The 24,647-nt window shown below is 40.4% G+C and overlaps 1 protein-coding gene across 1 annotated transcript in view; it reads left to right on the forward strand.

Moving 5' to 3' along the window:
• HEPHL1 (hephaestin like 1) overlaps positions 1-24,647 on the forward strand; it is an 87,335-nt gene that overhangs the window by 50,507 nt on the left and 12,181 nt on the right. Inside the window, exons 10-14 of the mRNA XM_021665637.2 lie at positions 5,163-5,313; positions 9,482-9,694; positions 12,297-12,510; positions 16,671-16,810; positions 19,838-19,978. Of these exons, the coding sequence (XP_021521312.2) occupies positions 5,163-5,313; positions 9,482-9,694; positions 12,297-12,510; positions 16,671-16,810; positions 19,838-19,978 (859 nt within the window). The remainder of the gene's footprint in view (positions 1-5,162; positions 5,314-9,481; positions 9,695-12,296; positions 12,511-16,670; positions 16,811-19,837; positions 19,979-24,647) is intronic.

The following is a 24,647-nucleotide window of genomic DNA, read 5'->3' on the forward strand; positions in this document are numbered from 1 at the left end:
ATAACTTTTGGCATCGTGTGGCTCCGCTTCTGCACTCAAAGGAATTTCCAGATTTAAAAAACACAAAATATCTTGATCCTATTTGGATTTTCCTTTCCTTCCTTTATCTACATGAAGGAACAATCCCAGAAATGTCTATTGCATGTGTTGTAAGACTGAATGTTTACGCTGTGCCTCGACAAGCATATAAGGCAAAGCGGAATGATTATCCGTATTTTAAAGCTGAAGAAACTAAGGCTCAGAGACATTGAGTGGAATCCAGGAAGTAACACCTACTAAGTAGTGAGAGTTGGCAGTAAAACCCAGGACCTTAAACGCCCAACTCTGTCCTTCTTCCAATGCATCATTTTGCTTCCTCACAGCTAAATACCTAAGCCAAGGAGATTAAGTGCCAGAAAAGGTTTGAAAGGTAGTTCTGATTTTGCCCCATTGTATCCGTTTAATGGTACCTTTGAGGTTTGCTAGAAGCACCTCATAGTATGTGGAAGTTGTTGCTAAGCCAAATACTCTTCATGGTCAGTCCACTTACACAAAATTCATGAAAAAAAAAAGTAGCCCAAAAACATCCTATATCTGTAATTGGCTGAGAGAGAAATACATTTGGCTAGATGGAAAGGTATGTTCAATTCAAGAATTATTACTTATGAAATACCTACTGTGCCAGTCCCTCTCCAAGCAAAATGGCCAGTCCCCTTCTAGGCAGGTGGAGAGATGAAAATGGAAAGAAGTGTTTGCATCTCTTTCCAGTAAATTGTCGCGAATTCTTCCAGTGGTGAATGGTCAGGTGACAGAAGGTCATTTTCTAACACCCCGGTGCTGCGCAGTAACCATTCAATCTGACTCCCTATTCCCTTGCTATTTCTTTCTCTGCATCCACCTATATATATCTCATACTTTTTAAAAAAATAATTTGACTTGTGAAAAAGTAGCAAAAATTTACCAAGAATCCTCATATACGCTTCACCCAGATCCATCAACATTTTAAAATCTCGCTTGCTTTAGTATTATCTCTCTTTGTTTTTATGGATTTTTTTCTGAACTGTTTGAGAGTCGGCTGCAGACACAATGTCTGTCAGCGTGTGTTTCCTAAAAACAAGAACCCTTTTTGACATAAAGTAAAATTATCAGAGTCATAAAATTAACCTTGATGTTATCAAATCTACTAAAATTTTGCTGATTGTCTCATTGATGTCCTTTATAGCAAAAGAAAAACATGTTTTTCCTGGTCCAGGGTCTGATCTAGGATCAGGCGTTGCATTGAGCTGTCTCCTCTTTTCCCCATGATTAATTTCTTAAAAAAAAATTTTTTTTTTTGGCTGGGTGCAGTGCCTCAGGCCTGTAATTCCAGCACTTTGGGAGGCTGAGGCGGGTGGATCACAAGGTTGGGAGTTCGAGACCAGCTTGACCAACATGGTGAAACCCTGTCTCTACTCAAAATACCACAAAATTAGCCAGGCATGGTGGCGCGTGCCTGTAATCCCAGCTACTCAGGAGGCTGAGGCAGGAGAATTGCTTGAACTCAGGAGGCAGAGGTTGCAGTGAGCTGAAATCATGCCACTGCACTCCAGCCTGGGTGACGGAGTGAGACTCCATCTCAAAAAAATTATTTTTAATTTTTGTGGCTACATAGTACATGCATATATTTGTGGAGTGCATGAGATGTTTTGGTACAAGCATGCAATGCATAATAATCACATCATGGAGGAGGGGGTATTCGCCCCCTCAAGCATTTATCCTTTGTGTTACAAACAATCCAGTTATGTTCTTTTAGTTATTTTCAAATGTACACTTAAGGTGACTATAGTCACCCTCCCCAGGATTAATTTTATCACAGGGCACCAAGCATGATTTCTCTAAAGTGCAAATAAGATCAAGTCACTTTCCTGTTCAACATCTCCAGTGGTTTCCTATCACACTCAGAATAAAAACTTACACTATTCAGACATGCCCCAGCCTCTTGTTCCCTTACTCCATCCATATTCTGTTCCTCTTACAGGCCAAGCTTGTCTTTGGCTTTGGGCCTCTGTGCTAGGCTCCTTATGCCTGGAATGTCTTCCCCTGACCTTTGCATGACTAGCTCTTCTTGTCACTCCTCAGAGAAGCCTTCCCTGATCACCAGGCCAAAGTCACTCTCTTTAATATCACCCGATTTTACTGTCATTTACCACCATAAGACAGTTTCCTTGTTTATTTATTTGCTTATGTGTATAGTACGTTTCCTCCTACAAGAAATTAAGTGCAATGAAGCAAGGGCCTTGTCTATCTTATCTTCCTTTCCTTGAACAATGCGTGGCACATTGTTGACATTCAACAATTATTTATGGTTGAATAAATGAAATACATCATAAGTATTCTTTTCCCCAAAGTTAAGAAGTTTAGTTAGCAGGAAATCCCATACTATACACATCTTAAACATTGTGTGGCCTACAAACAAACACGGGAAATTCCAGTACGACCTTATTAACAAAACTCATTTTCCTTATGCACATTTCAATTCTTAAAGTTGTGTGATGGGTTATGGTTCAGACCTTCCACTTTCCTTACCTGCTGTGGGAGCCTACTATGTACTAACTTAAATGCTTTTCACAAAATAGTTGTGTGCTGCAGACACCAGCCACTACTCAGATGTTCCATATACATATGGAGAAAGAGACAGAGACAGATTTATAATGAGGAATTGGCTCATATGATTATGGAGATTAATAAGTCTCAACACCTGCAGACTGAGTCAACAAGCAGGAGACCCAGGAGAGCCAATGGGGTAGCTCCAGTCAGAAAGCTGACAGGCTCAAGAACCAGGAAGAGCCAACATTGTAGTTTAAACATAAAGGCAAAAAGAAGCCAATGTCCTAGTTCTAGGGCAGTCGGGCAAAAGAAATTCTCTCTCACTTAGAGGAAGGTGAGCCTTTTGGTTCTTTCTATTCAGGCCTTCAACCAATTGGGTGAGGTACACTCATGTCAGGAAGTGCAATCAGTTTTATTCAGTCTCCTGATTCAAGTATTAATCTCATCCAAAAACATCCCTCCAGAAACACCCAGGATAATATGTTAGCAAAAATCTGGGCATACTGTGGCACAGTTAAATTATAAATTAAACATCACACAGGGTTCTGTCACCTTTCTCCTAATGTTTTCCTGGGCTAATTTAGCACTGAGGACTTAATATTTATGAGGCCTTGTGTTGAGTGTGTTAGCTAAGTCATCTCATTTAATCATGATGTGGGGAGTACTATAACCCTCATTCGCAAGTGAAGGAATTAGGGCTTTGAGAGGATGAATCACTTGTTCCAGGCTTCACAGTGGTGAACAGAAGAATAACATTAGAACCTAGGTTTTTCTGTTCACATAGCCCATGAGCATTTAAAATATATATATTTTTTCTTTCTTTCTTTTTTCTTTTTAAATGATACTGTAAGTTCTGGGGTACATGTGCAGAATGTGCAGGATTGTTACATAGGTATACATGTGCCATGGTGGTGGTTTGCTGCATCCATCACCCCGTCATCTACATTAGGTATTTCTTCTAATGCTATCCCTCCCCAATCCCCCCACCCCCTGCAACTCCTCCCCTAGCCCCCCACCCCACAAACCCGGTGTGTGATGTTCCCCTCCCTGTGTCCATGTGTTCTCATTGTTCAACCCCCACTTATGAGTGAGAACATGCAGTGTTTGGTTTTCCGTTCTTGTGTCAGTTTGCTGAGAATAATGGTTTCCAGCTTCATCCATGTCCCTGCAAAGGACATGAACTTATCCTTTTTTATGGCTGCATAGCATTCCATGGTGTATATGTGCCACATTTTCTTTATCCAGTCTATCATTGATGGGCATTTGGGTTGGTTTCAAGTCTTTGCTATTGTGAACAGTGCTGCTATAAACATATGTGTGCATGTGTCTTTATAATAGAATGATTTACAATCCTTTGTGTATATACCCAGTAATGGGATGGCTGGGTCAAATGGTATTTCTATTTCTAGATCCTTGAAGAATTGCCACACTGTCTTCCACAATGGTTGAACTAATGTATACTCCCACCAACAGTGTAAAAGTGTTCCTATTTCTCCACATCCTCTCCAGCATCTGTTGTCTCCTGATTTTTTAACGATCGCCATTCTACTGGCATGAGGTGGAATCTCAATGTGGTTTTGATTTGCATTTCTCTAATGACCAGTGATGATGAACATTTTTTCATATGTTTGTTGACGACATAAATATCTCTTTTTGAAGTGTCTGTTCATATCCTTTGCCCACTTTTTGATGGGGTTGTTTTTTTCTTGTAAATTAGTTTAAGTTCTCCTTAGGTTCTGGATATTAGCCCTTTGTCATATGGGTAGATTGCAAAAATTTTTGCCCATTCTATTGGTTGCCAGTTCACTCTATTGATAGTTTCTTTTGCTGTGCAGATGCTCTTAAGTTTAATTAGATCCCATTTGTCTATTTTGGCTTTTTTTTGCCATCGCCTTTGGTGTTTTAGTCATGAAGTCTTTGCCCATACCTTTGTCCTGAATGATATTCCCTAGGTTTTCTTCTAGAGTTTTTATGGTGTTAGGCCTAATGTTTAAATCTTTAATCCATCTAGAGTTAATTTTTGTATAAGATGTAAGGAAGGGATCCAGTTTCAGCTTTCTGCATCTGGCTAGCCATTCCACCAACACCATTTATTAAATAGAGAATCCTTTCCCCATTGCTTATTTTTGTTGAGTTTGTCAGAGATCAGATGGTTGTAGATGTGTGGCATTCTTTCTGAGGCCTCGGTTCTGTTCCATTGGTCTATATCTCTGTTTTGGTACCAGTACCATGCTGTTTTGATTACTTAGCCTTGTAATATAGTTTGAAGGCAGGTAGCTCGATGCCTCCAGCTTTGTTTACTTTTCTTCTTAGGATTGTCTTGGCTATGTGGGCTCTTTTTTGGTTCCATGTGAAGTTTAAGGTTTTTTTTTTTTTTTTCCAATTCTATGAAGAAAGCCATTGGTAGCTTGATGGGGATAGCATCAATATCCATGATGAACATCTTTTTTTTTGTACTTTTACTAGAGATGGGGTTTCACTATGTTGGCTAGGCTGGTCTAACGTATTAACACTTTGTGTGAACTTTGAAAGGAAAGCAATTCCGTGAATTCCTCCAAGCTGCACTTTTTGTGTATTCATTTCTTTCTTCTCCATAGAAAGGAATAGACAAGGAGTTTTACCTACTGTTCACAGTCTTTGATGAGAATCTGAGCAGATATTTTGATGAAAACATTCAGAAGTTTACCTGGCGCCCCTTCAGCATCGACAAAGAAGATAAAGAGTTTGTGAAATCCAACCGAATGCATGGTATGACAAGTGACTTCCCTCCTGGAAATGAAAGGCTTACTTGCATTCGAAGTGGAAAATGATTGGTGTGTTTGAATTACCTTAATTTTGGCTTCTTGGATATTGTTCTTGGTCATGAGTAAGTTATTTCATGCCTTCAGCTTAGATGGTATGGTGAAAGCTCCCAATCTCTCAGAGATGTGAAATTTAATACTTCTAGAACACTTTATCAGCCTTAGATGAAGGAACACAAAATTTAAACTAGCAGCCAGGCGTGGTGGCTCATGCATGTAATCCCAGCACTTTGAGTGGGGCTGAGGCGGATGGATCTCGAGGTCAGAAGTTTGAGACTAGCTTGGCCAATATGATAAAACCCCATTTCTACTAAAAATATGAAAATTAGCTGGGTATGGTGACATGCCTATAGTCCTAGCTACTCAGGAGGCTGTCATGAGAATCCCTTGAACCCGGGAGGTGGAGGTTGTAGTGAGCTGAGATTATGCCACTGACTCCAGCCTGGATGACGGAGTGAAACCCCATCTCAAAATACAAAAACAAAACAAAATTTAACCCCGTTTCAAAAAACAAAAACAAAACAAAATTTAAACTAGCCAAGTTCACAGTACATCATAAATGTTAAAATTACTGACAAACTACTCTCCCTTGGGTTCACAATAACATGAAATCTGATAACCAGTGAAAATAGGAGATAATCATTACATAGCAAAGTGTCTATAATTAAGTAGTATGAGTGACTGGTGAGTGTTAATTTGTGAAATACTACTTGTTCCTATCCCATATCTTCATTTGGGAGGAATTATTTAATTCTCCTTCCCTGTCTGTTTGTGTTAAATGTTACAATAGCAAACCACCTGCTAATTGCTTGTGAGTAACACAGGATGCTCATTACTCTTAAGCATATTACCTAAGGTGGCAGAGTAATGAGAGTCCAAACTCAGAGCCTACAAGACGGTGTAGTAATAAAAATTGCAATGAAAGTGCCTGAAGCAAGTAACATAAGACAATGGGTGCTAACCATCTTGTTTTAGGACCCAACATAAAATCTTTTTTTTTTTTTTTTGAGATGATGTCTCACTCTGTAGCCCAGGCTGGAGTGCAGTGGAGTTATCATGGCTCACTGCAACCTCTGCCTCCCGAGTTCAAGTGATTCTCTTACCTCAGCCTCCAGAGTAGCTGGGATTACAGGCACATGCCACTGCACCCAGATAATTTTCTGTATTTTTAGTAGAGACAGGGTTTCACCATGTTGGTCAAGCTGGCCTTGAACTCCCAACCTCAGGTAATCTACCCACCTTGGCCTCCCAAAGTGCTAGGATTACAGGCCTGAGCCATCATGCCTAGCCCATAAAATCTATTTATTGCCTTTTAAAACATTGTGGAAGAATAACAAAATAGCCCTTAACCTTCCTTTCTTGCATGGAAGTCAAAAGTATTCCAAACTTACAAGTGTCCCACAGCAACCAGGTCACAGACCCTATGGTCCCAGGTGCTCATTTCCAACAGAATCCCCTGTTGTGCTAATGGAAAGCACAGAGTAGTACATTTTCAGTGTCATCTTCTACAAAAAGTTTTGCTATAATTGAATATGAATATTGTTTCCAAACTTCTCAGTAGACAATAAAAAAGGAAAATTAAGGTAGAAATAAGGAAATGAAGCAGTTTCCTGGTGGAGAAGCTAATTGCAAAATAAATTTATCATCAGAAAGGTCTTTATATAGAAAATAATAGGCCAGGTGCAGTGGCTCATGCCTGTAATCCCAGTACTTTGAGACGCCAAAGCAGATGGATGACTTGAGGTCAGGAGTTTGAGACCAGCCTGGTCAACATGGTAAAACTCTGTCTCTACTAAAAATACAAAAAATAATCAGGTGTGGTGGCATGCACCTGTAATCCTAGCTGTGTGAGAGGCCGAGGCAGGAGAGTCGCTTGAACCCACAAGGCAGTGGTTACAGTGAACTGAGATCACGCCACTGCAGGCCAGCCTGTGCGGCAAAGCGAGACTCCATCTCAAAAAAAAAAAAAAAAAAGAAAAAAGGGAAAAAAAAAAGAAAGTAATAAACAACTAAATGAACTACATCAAATCCAGCCCCACCCTGTTTTGGAAATGTGAAACTACTTTCATATTTAGAAATATGATATATAGTCCAGGCACAGAGGCTCATGCCTGTAATCCCAGCACTTTGGGAGGTCAAGGTGGGAGGATCACTTGTGTCCAGGAGTTCAAGACCAGCCTGGGCAATATAGTGAGACCCCATCTATACAGAAAATACAAAATTAGCCAGGTGTGGTGGTGTGCACCTGTAGTCCTGGCCGCTACTTGGGAGACTGAGGCAGGAGGATCTCTGGAGCCTGGGAGGTTGAGGCTGCAGTAAAAGCATAATTGCTCCACTGTAGTCCAGCCTGGGCAACAGAGAGTCTCAGAGTGAGACCCTCTCTCTCTTTCAAAAAAAAAAAAAAAATACAGGATACATCATTATTAAAACAAAGTTCAAGAGAAATAATGCATCTTAAATTCAAATGTCACATTAATTATAAATTAAGTTCTAGCCTCAGTCTTGCTTGCATGGGGTGGAAGGAATACAGCAACAAAGCCAGAAAGAAAGGGTCTGACATGGTACACAATGCTCTGTGTTGTGTTATTACATGGCCTGTATTCAACATATGTTTGTTGACAGAAAGAATGGATGAGTGAATGAGGTAGAAAGAGAAGCTTTAAACAAGCATTCCAAGGCAAGAGAAGATTCTCTGCCAGCCAGCCAAGGACTGAATTTATTAGCAGCTTAATTTATACTCAGACCTCATTAATATTTGATGGACAAGATTTAGATCATAGATTTGCAAAGGTATTATCAAAGATTTTTTTTTCCTAAAAATATGATGTCCTTCTCAGAAGCACCAGAATTTCTTGGAATTTCTAGTAATAATCCCAGATCTAAGTACAATTACCAAGTACCACCGGTTCTGCAGACACAGAAGTATTAGGATAGTGGAAAAGTAATTGCATTTTTTGCAATTACTTTCAATAGCAAAAACTGCAATCAGTTTTGCACCAACCTAATAGAAAGTAATTTTATTTGATAACAGGATTATAGTCATGTGCATGATAGTAGTTCCTTCCTGCTGTAGGCTTAGTAGACAGTAGGAGATGGGTAGAATATTTATTTCTCCAAGGGACCGCAATCACGAGACACAATTATGTGCATTCACCAACCAGACATTGCTGTTGTATCATGGCATTCATCACCATACGGTGAGAGAGTGATTTCTAAATTCTTCTCAAGGCACGGCTTCAGATAGCCACTGTCAATGGATCGGGGTTGACGTAAAAGATAAAAACAATCTGCCACTTTGGAAGCACAGAGGGTCTTCATATCTAACTAATGGCTATTTATTAATAAAGTCCCTCCAGTAATTTTACTGGGAAAAGGAAGTACAAGTTATCAGAAAGCAAATTTATTTACTCAAGGACTAACCTGTTATAAACGTTAAGGACCCCCTAAAAAAATCCTTCTCCACTGACCACACATGCAAATATTATGTCAATTGGTTAAAAAATCTTTCAAATAATGCAGATTCCATGTAATCAGTAAAAGCATGTCTGACAACTTCTAGAATTAAATGCAAAGCCCACTGGCAAATGAGGATCTGGTAGAATTCAATCAATTAACAACTGAGGAAGAGACTTTTAGCAAGGGAGGTCATAGGGAAGGAACCTCAAAAGACGGTGATTTTCATATCAAGAGCCTTAAGAGAAGGGTATGGGGCATCAGTGAAAATAAAATGTTTACAAGATGCTCTTTATGATCTGCAAAAGTGAAATGTAGAATGAAGGATATCATGTGCCGTGACACAATTTTGTCAGAAAAATTATTTCATAAAGCAATTTGATTTATTCCTTAGTAAATATTAGAATTAGTGTCCTTGCATATGTGTTGTTAAAGATAACATTTTAATAATTTCAGTAATATTTTGGTCACCATTTTAAGTGGATTCGCCATGTGTCTTTTCTCTGCTACTGTTTATTCTCTGACAACAAGGATCTTTTGAAAACAGTTTACATATTTGAAGCTCCCTTGCCCCATACACACTGATAATTTTTCACTAAGATGGTGTGTGTTCAATATGTCTACATAATTATAATGGGCTCTATCTTTCTTCCTCCATTTAGCTGTTAATGGCTACATGTATGGCAACCAGCCAGGCCTAAACATGTGTAAAAAGGATAGAGTTTCCTGGCATCTGATTGGATTGGGCACTGACACTGACATGCATGGAATTGTTTTTCAAGGGAATACCATCCACCTACGAGGGACTCACCGAGACTCCCTGGCCTTGTTTCCCCATGTGGCCACAACAGCATTCATGCAGCCGGACCGTGCAGGTAAACTTGCCGGGACCATTTCAGGGGCCCAGATTTCTACCTTCAGGCTCATCCTCTTGGAGTCCTCCCACAGAAGAAATTGTTAGACTTTGTGTACTTCAAGTGGTATAGAAATAGATATAGTCTTGATTAGAATCAGAGAATCCCTACTATATTAGTCCCAACGCATAGTATAAGGGACAGAGGGGAAATATCTAAAATAACATCCACAAAGCAGAAGCGGGAGCCCTCTAAAAGTCTTTGCTGCATAAATCCTAGGAGAATGTTCTTGAATTACAGTTCATAAAAATTCAGCCCCATAGAGTGGATATGTTTTGCTCTCTCTGAGCATAAACATAATTTCAGTTGCTTCTCTGAAGTATCTACCAGTCACGGACATCGCAGTGGATGCTTCCAGATTACCGATGTAGCCATAACTGCAGCCTGGTCTCTCTTCCACAGGTACTGATAACAGCCTCTTGATTTGGGGACTTCTCTATTTTCATTCTGTTGAGCACCCTTGGTTTCCCCACAGGGCAAGCTGCGTCAGATCTGGAATTTATGGAGACCCCTGTAAAATGCTAGTGCCTGGAACTTTTTCTCTTAGATTCCAAGCTAATGAGATAATTGGGGCATTCTCATAAACTATCTAGAGCAACGCATGGTAGCATCTGCTAATTACTGAATGAAAAATGAGGAGAGCAAGCCCTGTAGACATTGGACATGCTTTTCCAAGCCAACTTTTCCATCAGTCTTAAGAAGGAACCAATATGCTATCTAAGATTAGTACTTAATGTTCACTAATAGATGTTCTACTTCTTTGCTTTCCACTGGAACTGCAGTTTAGGTGTCTCTGTGTCATCAGTTAAGAACTCCAGGCTTGGGCTTCAAAATCTTTCCCCGAGGACTGCCTGAAACTAGGAGCTGCATAATCTTCGCTGTGGAAACTTCTCCTAGTGTCCAATCTCTGTACATTAGTATAGTTGATCAATTATGAGTTACACTAATCAAGGGATACCTTAGACACAATGTTTTGTTTTGTTTTGTTTTAAAAAAAATACACTTTTGAAGACCAAAGAGGGGAGAGGATTTGAAAATAGCCAAATCATTTTAATCCATAGGAATAGGCACTCAAAGTTTGAGATGCCCAGAATAATTTTAGAGATGTAGCTACTTATTCTAGTGCTTTGATGATTACTCATGTGTCCTACAGGCTTCTAAAGAACTTTACAACAGTGTTTTCCAGTTTATGTTTGGTGACAAGCATAAATCTGTGATTGCTTAAAAGCTTAGTCATTTCACCAATTCCTGTCCTTTATCTATAGGCTGAGAAGGAGGGTGCTCAAAAGTGGGTAGGCTGTAGGCTGCAACTCAGACATTTCCATGTTCTTCTGTTATTATCATCATCATCGTTATTACGAATTTTCTTTTCCTCTTCATGCTACGTCGTCTAAGATCCTCTTTGTTCTTAGGGACAATTCCTCAACTATTGAAGAACCATGATCAACACATAAACAATAGGCTGCCTGGAAAAAAACAAATGCCGAGGACAGTCTTTCCAAGTCTATCTTCACAGGTGTCCTCTCTGTAGTTTTGTATAAAGACCCTTCCTCATGTGTCCGCGTCAGTGCCTGAGTGTGCTTGGGCACCATTGAATCCACCCATTGAGCTTTTGCTCATCTCAAAGGAGTAACGTGGAGATATTTAGACAACAGAGTTACACGCATAGCAAGATAGAGGACGCCTCTGTACGTTGTATAAGGTTAATAATGAAAGGCACACTCATCCCTCACCTCTAAGATCAGAGGCTGCTAGAGACAGGGAAGGAAGATTTATTGATCCAATATTTTCATTGAGAGTTAATATTTTCAATAATTTCATTTCTTTTCTGTGATTTTATGGTGAGTTCAGTTAAGAAATATCTTTCTGATGCCAACGCATCTAGAAAATTCATTCTAAAAATTATATAATTTTTGGTCAGACATGATTGTTGGTAATATGTAGAAAAACCTAGTTGATTGTTTTTCTCTTTTCTTTTTCCTTTTCATTTAGCATAATGTAGACCTACCATTGGAAATGAGAAACTTCTTTGCTCAAGGACTTAATGAAGTAGTACATTTGGCTTTATTAATAACAACACCTTAGATATTTATTGCACCTTATAATTTATGAAATCCTTTAGGGCAAAATACTCCTCAGAAATGTGGCTTAATTTGAACCTTGTCTAGGATAATCATCTTATAGGTAATTAGCTCTTTTTAAACTGGGCTGGGCTAAGATAGTCATGTTTATTCATATTTTTCCAGGACAGACTGTCTTCTAACAAGTGTGTGTTACAGGGAAGACCCAGAGAAGTCATTTCTTGGTAGCAATGTTGTTAAGTTTTTTTTTTCTTATTATTACAAATGAATTTTAGACAGTGCCGTTCTCTCCACAGAAGTAAACATATTTAAAGTAATTTATTCCCCTTGGGGTCTGATTTTAAACTACTAGACAACTGGTATTTAAAAAAATCTCCCTAATTGGTTATCTTGGAATAAAATACGTAGGTTTGCTAAAAATCAGACCATCACCAACAAAAATACCGAGCACCACACACAACGCCGAGCCATTTTTCTTGCAGGTATTTTCAGGGTGTTTTGTGCCACCCTGCACCACCTCTCGAGAGGCATGGGTCAGATCTATGAGGTCAACAGCTGTGGCAACAGGGACCCTTCTGAGCAGTCGCACGGGATGATAAGAACCTTTTACATCGCCGCTGAAGAGGTAGAATGGGATTATGCCCCTAACAAAAACTGGGAGTTCGAAAAGCAGCACTTGGACGCAAGAGGGGAAAGGTACCACAGGCGCCGCCGCCCCGGCTCTTCGGTGGGATCGCGCGCGCTCCGGACGCCCCTAGCGAGGGTGGCCTGCGGGTGCCCTGCTTGTGTCTGCGCGGTTCGGGCAGGCGGTGACTTCTGAGGCCGTTGCCTTGCAGGAGGCCCGGGGTCGGGGTGGGAAGAACAGGTCTCTCCACTACGCCCCGTGCCCAGCAGGTCTGCAGGGCTGGTCCTCCCTTCGCGGTGCTTTTGGCCGCTGGTGCGTGCGCCCCAGGCTGAGCAGGAGTCAGGCCGCCAGCGGGCTTGTGGGCGTCGCTCCTCCGGGGCGCTGAGCCCGGAGTCCTGGAACCGGGTTCCTCAGGGTGCCCTGGGGCGGAGTTGAGGGAGAAGGCAGGCGCAGGCCACAGACCTCCTCCCCCGGGGGTGATCCCCTCCCTCCGCAGCAGCCCATTGCCTGGGGTTACTGTTCTGAGACGCACATGGGGAAACTTGGGTGCAAAGAGTCAAGGCGCCCGGCCAGCCATTGGCAGAGCAGAACTGAACACGGATTTTCTGAAAGACAAATCTGCGTTCTCTCCAGCACACTGCACTGTCCCGCCTGCCCCAGTTCCTCTTCGTTCCTTATTGCCACCTACTCCCAACCCTGCCGCCATCCTCCCCTCCGCACACCTCACGGAAACCCTCCGTGGCGGCGATACGAACGCTACGTGCTGCCGTTCCGATCTTAACACATTTGTTTATTTCCTTATTTATGGGCCTTTGTTTTCAGAGGCCATACTTACGGAAAAGAGAGTATAATGGTTCTACCTTCTGGATATATTAAAAGTCATTTATTTTTTATTTCTTTTTTTAAAGATTTCCCTCAAGAACAGGAGAATTTTAAATCCATTCAATTACTCACTAACATATTCGTTAAACCAAACACCTCTATTCTGCAAAACTGGTGCGGCCAATATAAGCTGAAGACTGGTGCTGGTACAGCGGAAAATGAAATGAGTTCCAATTTGGCTTTTTCTAAAATGATTATTCCACTAAAAGGCTACTATAATTAAAGAAATAATTATATAATAACTTTGTCATGTGTACGATCTTAGCCCATGAGTATATAAAATATAGCCTTTATGATTTTCTTACAACTAATATTAACTCCTACTCTAAGTCTGTATCCCAGGGGACTAGCAGGAAGGTCTCACTTCAGTCTTCTGGGGCTCCCTTCCTAGTGACATAGAGAGATGAAAGGTGCTGGTGGGCAAAGGGGTGCAATGGCATAATGACACCTTCCCCTGTCACTCTGATTCTTGCCCAGAGATAGATGAAAGCAAAGTGAGATAAGGACATGTTCTCATATTCAAAGTACAAGAAATGCCATAGGTAACAACTCAATACAGAATTGAAATGGCAGTTCTCCCAGGGCACTTCTGAGGCATGTCTGTAGATATGAGCCCAGCGACACGTACCCCTTCTGCACCCCAGTTCCTATGCCTCTGCCCTTTGTCCTATGGTTATGGTAGGAGCCCATCTGGTTTTTGAACCACTTGTGGGTCCAGGCTCTCCCTGAGACATTTATTGTCTTGGTTAGCACAGGCCTTCTGCCCCACCTTGGGACCTAGAAGTCTTTCTTGGGGGCTTCCTAAAAACATGCTGGGAAGGCCTCAGCGTCTCAGAAAGTCAACAGATGGGCCCATCAGTGCAATGTCTGGGGGAAGTTTGTGCAGTGGGAAGAAATCCGAAAACAGAAATTAAGTTGCTATGAAAAAATACAGTTGTATTCCTAGTACTCCTGAGCTGGTAGACCGATATGTGTGTGATTTAACCATCCTGAGATTCCCCACAATAAACCACTGCCTACTGAGCAGCCGCTGTGGACCAGGCGTTCTGCTAGGGTTTTTACAATCCTTATCTGACATAACCCTTACAACACACGTGACCTACTCCATCGGCTTTTCTCAGCATCTCTTGCACCATTCTCACAAGATGATGAAAAAGCAAGTGCTTACATAGTGCTACACACAGTCCTGACATGGGCTTTACAGAGATTAACCCACATGACCCTCACCTCAACTCCATGAGGTAGAAGAATTATTATCAGCCTGTTTTGCAGTGGAGAAAGCTGGGAAACAGTGGAATGTGGCTCCAGGTACTGCACTGGCCACTACCGCATGTAACTGGTGCTCCTGAAAAATGAAAGTAGAAGAAAAGTTCTCTTCCCTTGGAAATCATACAGTCTAGGGTAGAAGTGTACGTGCATTTATTAAATACCTACTATGTGCTAGGCATTGTGCAGTGTGCTGGTGACAAGGCCCTTTCCCACACAGAATTCCCGGTCCACGGTAAGACTTTGGAACAAGTATATGGAGTGAGGCAGCCACTATAAGAGGGGAAGGGTAGAGTGCGGCAGGAGATATGGCAGAAGCACACAGCCCTGTCTTGGGGAAAGGTGGGGAGAAGGTCGGTAGTCAGGGAGGGCTTCTGGGAGGAAGTAGTCTTTGAGTTGGGACATGAAGAGTAGTTCATCTGAAGAGGAAGGAAGCATGTTTGTAGCAGAGGGAACAACCTGTGTAAAGGTCTGGAGGTGAGGGAGAGCACATCACATTCAAGAGAGTGAGTGTTTAGAATGACCAGAGCATAGAGTATAGGAGGCAAGTGATGGGAAATGAGGCTTGGGAGGTGGCAAAGGCAGATAGTGAGGGAGCTTGAGAGCCAAATTGAGGTGTTTGGCAGGGGGAGGTCATAAAACGGCTTAAAATCAGTGTGGTTGAATACATAGCTTAGGGTCCCTCTGCCTGCATGTGGAGGATAGAGGCTAAGGAGGAGTACACGTGGCAGGGAGAATGGTTAGGGACAATTCCAGCCAACACAGGTAAGTCATGCAAGTGGCTGAGATGAGAATGCAAGCTCCCTCAATGGAAGGAGACGGAAGGGGGTGAGTTTCACTGTATTTTAGAGATAAATTAATAGATTTTAAAAATCTGTCTTTTACGATGCTCTGCCTTGGTAATAGATGACATGTACTATACATGTACACTACATATACAGTCTATCATTATTTGTAGATTCTGCTTTTGCAAATTTGTCTACTTGTTAAAATTTATTTTTAACCCCGAAATCAATTCCTGTGACATTTTTGTGGTCGTTTGCAGGTACATGTAGAGTGGCAACAAATCTACATTGCCCGCTACACACGTTTTTAGCTGAGGTCAAACAAGGAGTCTCTCTGCCTTCTTGTTTCAGCTCTCATACTGTAAAGAAATGTCATTGTTTTCACACCATTCAGTGCCATAGTTTTTGCACTTGTGTGCTTTATGTTGGTGCTTTCACTGTTTAAAATGCCCCCTAAGCGGATTGCTGAAGCTGTGTCCTGAGTGCAGGAAGCCTCTGGTGTGCCTTATACATGTGAGAGGGGCTTTGTTCATGTATAAGTTACAGTGTCAATGCTATTGAGCTCAGCAATATATATTAAATAAGTGTCTCTAAAAAGGAACAGAAATAAAACAAGGTTATATATTGATCTGCTGATGAAAATATCGTAACCAGAGATTTGCTGGGACCTAGCCCTGTATTTCCCCTAGGAACAATGGTTCAGTCTTTATTAATTCGGTTATCACAATGACTTTCTAGAACATAACTATGGTGAATAACAAAGTAGCAACTGTATCTGTCTATATTTGTATATGGATGTGTGCACAATATATGACTGCAGTCCTTCTTGACATCTTTCAAAGTGGGAACAGAAAGATGCATATGAAATCTGGAGTAACTCAGGGTGGTGGGGTGTGTGTGTGTGTGTGTGTGTGTGTGTGTGTGTCTGTCATGACACACCCGTGCAGATGCATGTGTGTGAGGTTAGTTGGTCCCAGAAAAGAGACACAACCTCAAAGGTCCTTAGGCGTCTCTAAGGTTGACCCTACTCAGCACCTAGCAGAAGACTGCAACAGTGATTTCCAAGGGCAGGCCATGGGCTGGTGCTGGGCTGCCCATATCAGAGCTCAAGGAGCTTTAAAGCGCAGATTTCTGGCCTCATTTTCAGAAAATCTGGTGCGAAAGGCCAGCTCCCCAGGGAGCACTTGATTACAGCCAGGTTTGGGAGCACTTCTCCAGAGTACTCCTGAATCACTTAGAATCACTCAAAGCTTTTCTGCTTTCTGACAACTTTAATTTCTGATGCTTCTGATTTGCAGACATGGAGATATATTTATGAACCGCACTGAAAATTGGATTGGCTCTCAGTACAAGAAGGTGGTTTACAGGGAATACACGGATGGAGAATTTGTGGAGATCAAAGCCCGACCACCACGAGAGGAGCACTTAGAACTCCTGGGTATGGCACACATTTCAGGCATACACTGTCAGCCCCAGGCATGTGCATGCACACGCACTTCCATCCCGTCTCAGGCACAAGTCTGACATGTGTTCTGCTACACTTGTAAAGAAACAGAGTAGCTTGATTGCATTCATCCAAGTGCTATATCTTCCTGCTCTACCATGATCAGGGAGAGTGCTGAGTGCTCAACTCATAAGAAAAATAGTCATATTAAGACTACTAGGCCGGGCGCGGTGGCTCAAGCCTGTAATCCCAGCACTTTGGGAGGCCGAGGCGGGTGGATCACGAGGTCGAGAGATCGAGACCATCCTGGTCAACATGGTGAAACCCCGTCTCTATTAATACAAAAAAATTAGCTGGGCACGGTGGCGCGTGCCTGTAATCCCAGCTACTCAGGAGGCTGAGGCAGGAGAATTGCCTGAACCCAGGAGGCGGAGGTTGCGGTGAGCCGAGATCGCGCCATTGCACTCCAGCCTGGGTAACAAGAGCGAGACTCCGTCTCAAAAAAAAAAAGACTACTAGATAACATACAAATAGGAATCCATGACATCAAGGCAGTCTAACTGGTGTCTGATACCCTAAAGCTTCTTTCCAACCCCTCTACTGAGCCAGGAAATTTTAATTTGAAATAGTTTGCTTTCTCAGAACAGCAGGCAGAGTGTTTGCATCACTTTTTAAAGTCCTCAGTTATCCATGCACAGTGCTATTGCAACACACCATAAAAGTATTTATGACAAAGAGAAGCCCCTATGTGAGATGGGGCCACGGGAGAAAGATCTGGCTTTCTGCCTTGAAAGGTCCCTCCCAGAGTTCAGGAGGCCCTGATTCGTGGCCTTCTCAGAACCTGAGCTTCCAGACCTGGTGATCAGATAAGCTCTTCCTGCTTTCCTTCTCCACTTTTCTTCATGGCAAGTCACGAGCTCTGACCTCATCTTGGGGATAAGACCTTAAAGCAGAGGGCAAATCCAAGGGACTTTTGGAAATCCTGTTCCACTTTTGAATGCACAAGGTAGCTTATATAAACAGTACGGCCTTACATAGTGCTTTCCAGTATTAGAACAAGGCCCTACAACTCTTAGCTTGATAAATTATTAAATTAAATGCTCCATCCATTTAATGGATGTGGAGGTGTAGCAGACCTCACACCTCCACAGTCTACTAACATTCACAGATAAGCTTGTCTCATCAAATGAGTGAGTCAGCCCTGATGGGCTGTGATGTTGACAGAGCTTTAAAGACAAGGTGCTGGTCCTGCTGAGGTGCTGGTCGTGCTGAGGTGCTGGTCCTGCTGAGGTGCTGGTCCTGCTGAGGGGTTTGAAGTGTGCCTCTAAGGCTCTTTGGCTTGGTTCTTCACAACACAAATGAGTTGACTTTTTGAGAGGCAACCCCATCAGCACTTAAGCCACTATCTACTCATTTTCTGCAGCTCAGGGAGAGGCTTGGGCTCCTCAAACTGGGCACATGGAAGGTACACCTCAGTTCATTACTGTTCCCTGACAGCAACTCGCACTTTAAATCAGTAGCCACTTGCTCTTACTCACCAGTACAGCAAGGCATGTGCAATTTAGGTGGTAATAACTACACAAATAATGATTTTAGCATAGGCATACATAGGCACTTGTTTGTAACTGTACCCAAATGTACGATTTAAGAACAAGCAAAGCATTTTCTTCTTCCTTTTTTTTTTTTAGCCCAGTCCACTTGCCTTCAGATTTTCTTTTCTAGCTTTGTCATAAAGGGAAAAATATGAGTGCTTTTTAGAATTTCCTGATCCATGTTAAATAATTTAAGAAAATTTTATTTATTTATTTTAATTTAATGTATTTATATTTGAAGAATATATCAAGGAATTGAAAGGAAATTGAAAATAATAACAGTCCAACAAATGTTAGATGTATATATCTCTTTCTCAGAAAAGCAATTAAAACCATGGTGTGAATCAGCAGGGAACGCATAGGTGTGAGCAGGCCCCCACTGTGACTGTAGAATGCACCAAATATTCAAGAGAGACCCACAGGGATCAGGCACTTCTGGAATGGGAGTCTACTCACCACGAAGCAGTACACAAGTCATGCTGCCACAGGCCCTCTCACCTGGGTGTCGGCTCATCTCCACTGGCACACAGCCTGGTTGCTTCCGACAGAAATGCACACACCAGAGGAGCTGGAGAGTGCTTGTCTTCTTGGGATCCTTGTAGTGATCCCAGAGTCAGCTACTTAAGAGTCTTGATCAGTTCCACCTGCCTGAAGACTGCTTTCCTTTTTCTTCTTTGCTGTGTGCAAATAAATCTGCTTTACATTATTAAAATATACATATATATTTGTTTACCTTGGGTAAATAATTGTTTACTCTGTAAACATTGTAAATTGTTAAACTCTGTTGAGAGTTAGATGTGTATTCGTGAAGTCACTATATTAATCATAAATTAATACATAATGATTTTATTTCACTCTGATCTTTCACATTCTTTATACACATTACTTCATTGGATCTTCATTATTACTGTCATCCATTTACCAGATAATGAACAATTTCAGACTTATCAAAGGTTATACACAGGGGGATCACAACTGAAAGCCACCATATCATGCGGATATGGCTTTTCCTGGAGACGATTTCTCAGTAGTAAAAAGTTAAGCATTTTCTGAGTACTTATGGTGTTTCAGTGCACGAAGTAAGTGCTTTACATACATTATCTTATTCAATCCTTACTATAATCCTATGTGAAAGTTCTTATTAAACCAACGTTACAGATGAGGAAACTGAAACTTAGACAGATCACATCACTTACCCAAGGCCTCTCTACTAAATGAAGGAGGCAGAATTTAAACCCATTGCTAAAGACTACCTGATATTTAATACTATACAATGTTGCTCTCTAAAGTGAAGTAGATTTATATATACCTTTCTCAGAAAAGCAACTAAAGCCAAACTATTTTATTTAGCTAATTACTGCCTGTACTTAAATTACATCAATGTTGAAAGAGCAACAATAATGCGCACAGGCCTGTGTTCTGCCTTTAGGCCCAATGATTCATGCTGAGGTGGGTGACACCGTCCTGATCGTTTTTAAGAACAAAGCCAGCAGGCCCTACTCCATCTCAGCCCAGGGTGTGGAGGAGATGGACAGTGGAAAGCAATTGCAAGTGCCCATGACAAAACCAGGTAAGTTGCGTCAGAGGTCTGCTCCATCTTGAAGAGGAACACTGGAGTCAACTCTTTTCTGATTTCAGAGGGGTCTTAAAGAGCTCAACTTCACGTCAATGTGTTTTAGCCATCATGTAGTCACTCTGGTATAAGGTCATCATTCATCCAATGGCCAAATGTTTATAGAATTTCTAGGGCTCCATTAGGGACCCCGTTATCAACATCCTCCACCAACGTGGTACATTTGTTGTAATTAATGAACCTACATTGACACATCACTATCCCCTAAAGCCCATAATTTACATCAGGGTTCACTCTTGGTGTGTACATTCTAAGGGTTCTGAAAAATGCACAGCAGCAAGTATGCACCGTTGTGGTCCTATAAAGAGTAGTTTCACTGCCCTAAAAATTCTCTGTGCTCTGGTGTTTACTCCTTCTTCTCCCTTAACCCCTGGCAACCACTGATCTTTTTACTGTCTTCATAGTTTTCCCTTTTCCAGAATATCATATAGTTGGAATTTTATAACATGTAGCATTTTCAGGTTGGCTTCTTTCACTCAGTAATATACGTTTCTTTCATGTTATTTCATGGCTTGATAGCTCATTTCATTCTAGTATTGAATAATATTCCATTGTATAAATTTACCAAAGTGTATCCACCTGCTTATCAAAAGACATATTGTTTGCTTCCAAGTTTTGGCAATTATGAATAAAGCTGCTATACATATCTGTCTGTAGGTTTTTGCATGGACATAAGTTTTCAACTCCTTTGGGTAAACAATGAGGGCATAATTGCTGGATCATATGCAAAAGTATGTGTAGTTTTGTCAAAATCCACCAAACTATCTTCCAAAGTAGCTGTACCATTTTGTGTTAAATGAGAGTTCCTTTGATTATGCTCAGGGAGAGAATGATAAATAAATAAATATGTTCCTATTGCTCCATATCCTTGCCAGTACTTGGTGTTTTGGATTTCGGCCATTTTAACAGGTATGACATCTTTGTTCTAATTTGCAATACCTCAATGACATGTAAGGTTGAACATCTCACATGCTTACTTGCCATCTGTATATCTTCCCATCTGTATGTCTTTCATAGGACAGAATTTTTTAGTTTTAATGAAGTCCAGCTTATCTTTTTTTTCATGGATCATGCCTTTGGTGTTGTATCCAAGAAGTCATTGCCATATTCAAAGTCATTTGGGTTTTCTCTTCTGTTATCTTCTAGGACTTTTACAGTTTTGCGTTTTCATTTAGGTCTGTGATCCATTTTGAGTTAATTTCTAGATTCATTTTTTTCCATGTGGATGTCCAATTGTTTCAGCATCATTTGTTGAAAAGACTGTCTTTTCTCCACTGGATTGCCTTTGTTCTTTTGTCAAAGATCAGTTGATGATATTTACGTGGTTCTGTTTCTAGGCTCATAATTCTGCTCCATTGATCTGTTTGTGTATTCTCTCACCAATACCACACTGTCTGGATTACTGTAGCTTTACAGAAAGTCTTGAAGTTTGGTAGTCTCAGGCCTTCCACTTTGTTCTTCTTCAATATTCAGTTGGCTATTCTGTCATTTGCTTCACCATATAAACTTTAGAATCAGTTTGTTGATATTCACAAAACACTGGGATTTTGACTGGGGTTGAATGGGATCTATAGATCAAGTTGAAAAGAACTGACATCTTGGTAATACTGACTCTTCTGATTCATGATCACAGAACATCTCTCCATTTGTTTAGTTCTTCTTTTACATCTTTTATTATAATTTGGTAGTTTTCCTCATATTACTTTAGATTTGTACCTAAGTATTTCACTTTTTGAGATGCTTATATAAGTGGCAACGTGTTTTTAATTTCAAATTTTGCTTGATTATTGTTGGTATATAGGAAAGCAATTGAGTTTGGATATTAACCTTGTACTCTGCAATCTTGATATAATTGTTTATTAATTCCAGGAGGGGTTTTTTGGTCACTTCTTTCAGATTTTCTACATAGACAATCATGTCATCTGCAAAAAAGGATGATTGACTTCTTCCTTCTCAATATGCATACATTTTATTTCCTATTCTTGTCTCATTGCATCAGCTAGGACTTCCAGTAAGATGTTGAAATGCAGTGGCGAGAGGAGATCTTTGCCTTGTTCCTTTCCTGATCTTAGCAGGAAAGCTACAGGTTTCTCATCATTCAGTGTGATGTTAGCTACAGGATTTTTGTAGGTGTTCTTCATTAAGTTAAAAAAATTTTTCTTCCTAGTTTGCTGAGAGTTTTTTTTAAATCATGAATAGGTGTTATATTTTGTCAAATATGTTTCCTGCATCTATAGATAGCATTATGCAATTTTTTTATCCTGTTGATGTGATATATGACACCAATTGATTTTCAAATATTGTCTTACTCTTATATAGCTGGGATAAATCCTGTTTGGTTGCAGTGTATAATTATTTTTGTACATGGTTGGATTCAATTTACTAACATTTTGTTGAGGATTTTTGCATCTATGTTTGCAGGTGATATTGGTCTATACTCTTCTTTTCTTCTAATGTTTTTGTCTGGTTTTAGTATTAGGGTAATGGCCTCATAGAACGACTTAGAAGTATTCTGCTTCTATCTTCTGAAAAAGCTCATGAAGCACTGGTATAATTTCTTTTGTAAAGTTTTGGTACAATTCACCAGTGAACTTGTCTGGGGCTGGTGCTTTCTGTTTTAGAAGGTTATTATTTATTTATTTAATTGCTTTAATAGATATAGGCGTATTTAGATTGTCTCTTTTCTCTTGTGTGTGTTTTGGCAGATTATATCTTCAAGAAATCAGCCCATTTCATTGAGGTTATCAAATTTGTGGCCATAGAGCTGTTCATAATGTTCTTTTATTATCTTTTTTTGTCCATGGGATCTGTAGTGATGTCCTCTCTTTCATTTATGATATTCGTAATTTCTATCCTCTCTCCTCCTCCTTCTTTTTCTTCTCTTACTCCTTCCCTTCTCCTCCTCTTCTTCTCCTTTTCTTCTTCCTTCTCCTCTTCCTCTTCTCCTCCTTTTCCCCCTTTTCCTCCTCTTCTCCTCCTTTTCCCCCTTTTCCTCCTCTTCTCCTCCTTCTCCTCCTCCTTTGCCACTACTACTACTTCTTCTTCCTCTTCCTCTTCTTCTTTCTCTCTTTCTCCTTCTTCTTCTCTCTCTCTTTTTTCTTTTGAAACAGAGTCTTGCTCTGTTGTCCAGGTTGAAGTGCAGTGGTGCGATCATGGCTCACCGCAGCCTCAACCTCCTACTCAAGCAATTCTCCCACCTCAGCCTCCCAAGTAGCTGGGATTGCAAGTGTACGGCAGCACCCCTGGCTAATTTTTGTAGATGTGTAGAGATGGGGGGGTCTCCCTATGCTGCCCAGTCTGGTACTGTACCTTTTCTACGTTTAGATACGTGAATACTTACCTTCATATTACAGTGGTATATAGCATTTAGTAGAGTAATATGCTGAACAGGTTTGTAGGATAGGAGCAATAGGCTGTACCATATATTCTAGGTGTGTAGTAGACGATACCATCTAGGTCTAAGTACACACTATGATGTGTACAAGACCTGAAATCACCTAACTATGCATTTCTCGGAAGGTATCCCCATCCTTAGGCAACTCATGAGTATCACCCCTGCTTTTCTTTTCATTACTGTTAGTATAATATGTTTTTGTTTTTCTCCATGCCTTTATTTTTAATATACATGTGTTTTTATATTTAAAGTGAGTTTCTTGTCAACAATATATAGTTGGGTCTTGGTTTTTAATCCACTCTGATGGTCTTTTTCTTTTAACTGGTGTCTTAAGATCGTGGAAGTTTAAGGTGACTATTGATATAGTTGGATTAAAATCTAATGTATTTGTTATTATTTTCTATTTCTTGTCCTTGTTCTTTGTTCCTGTTTTTGTCTTCCACAGTTCTCCTGCCCTCTGTGGTTTTACTTGAGCATTTTGATTCTATTTTCTCTCTTTCCTTAGCATAGTAATTATAGTTCTTTTAAAAATTTTTAAAATTAGTTCCCCTAGAGTTTGAATTATATAGTTATAATGAATCCATGTTCATTTAAAAATAACACAATACCTCCTCTCAGGTAGCACAAGTTACTTATATTGAAATTTTCCTGCTATCTGCCTCTGATCTTTTGTGTATGTGTATATGTGTTTATATATATAAATATATGAACATATCATTTGTATTATTAGTTTGAATAAAGGTTTTCTGTTAGATCAATTAAGAATAAGAAAAAAATAATGTATTGTAAACTTCAAAATTTCTAAGAGCAGATTTTTAATGGTCTTACCACAAAAGATGAGAAATATGTGAGGTGATGGATATATTAACTTGATTTAATCATCCCACAGTGTATATATCAATATATTACATTGCATACCCCAAATATATACAATTTTTTTTTATAGACAGCCACAGGAGATGCATAGATATTGTGCCTGCTTCTGAAAGCTCATACATTTTTATTTTATTGTTCTTACAGTAGCTTCCCCTTATCATGGTTTTGATTTTCTTGGTTTCAGTTACTTGAATCAACCCTGGCTTGAAAATACTAAGAAATTTTGAGATAACTTCAATTAGAGACTATAAAAAGATATTTTGAGAGTGAGAAAGAAAGAGACTACATTCACGTAGCTTTTATTATCGTATGCTGTTGTACTTGTCATATTTTATT

This window comes from Aotus nancymaae, unplaced genomic scaffold, assembly GCF_030222135.1.
Source record: "Aotus nancymaae isolate 86718 unplaced genomic scaffold, 86718_ANA_hifiasm-v0.15.2.pri h1tg000059l, whole genome shotgun sequence".
In the NCBI taxonomy this organism is placed as follows: domain Eukaryota; kingdom Metazoa; phylum Chordata; class Mammalia; order Primates; family Aotidae; genus Aotus; species Aotus nancymaae.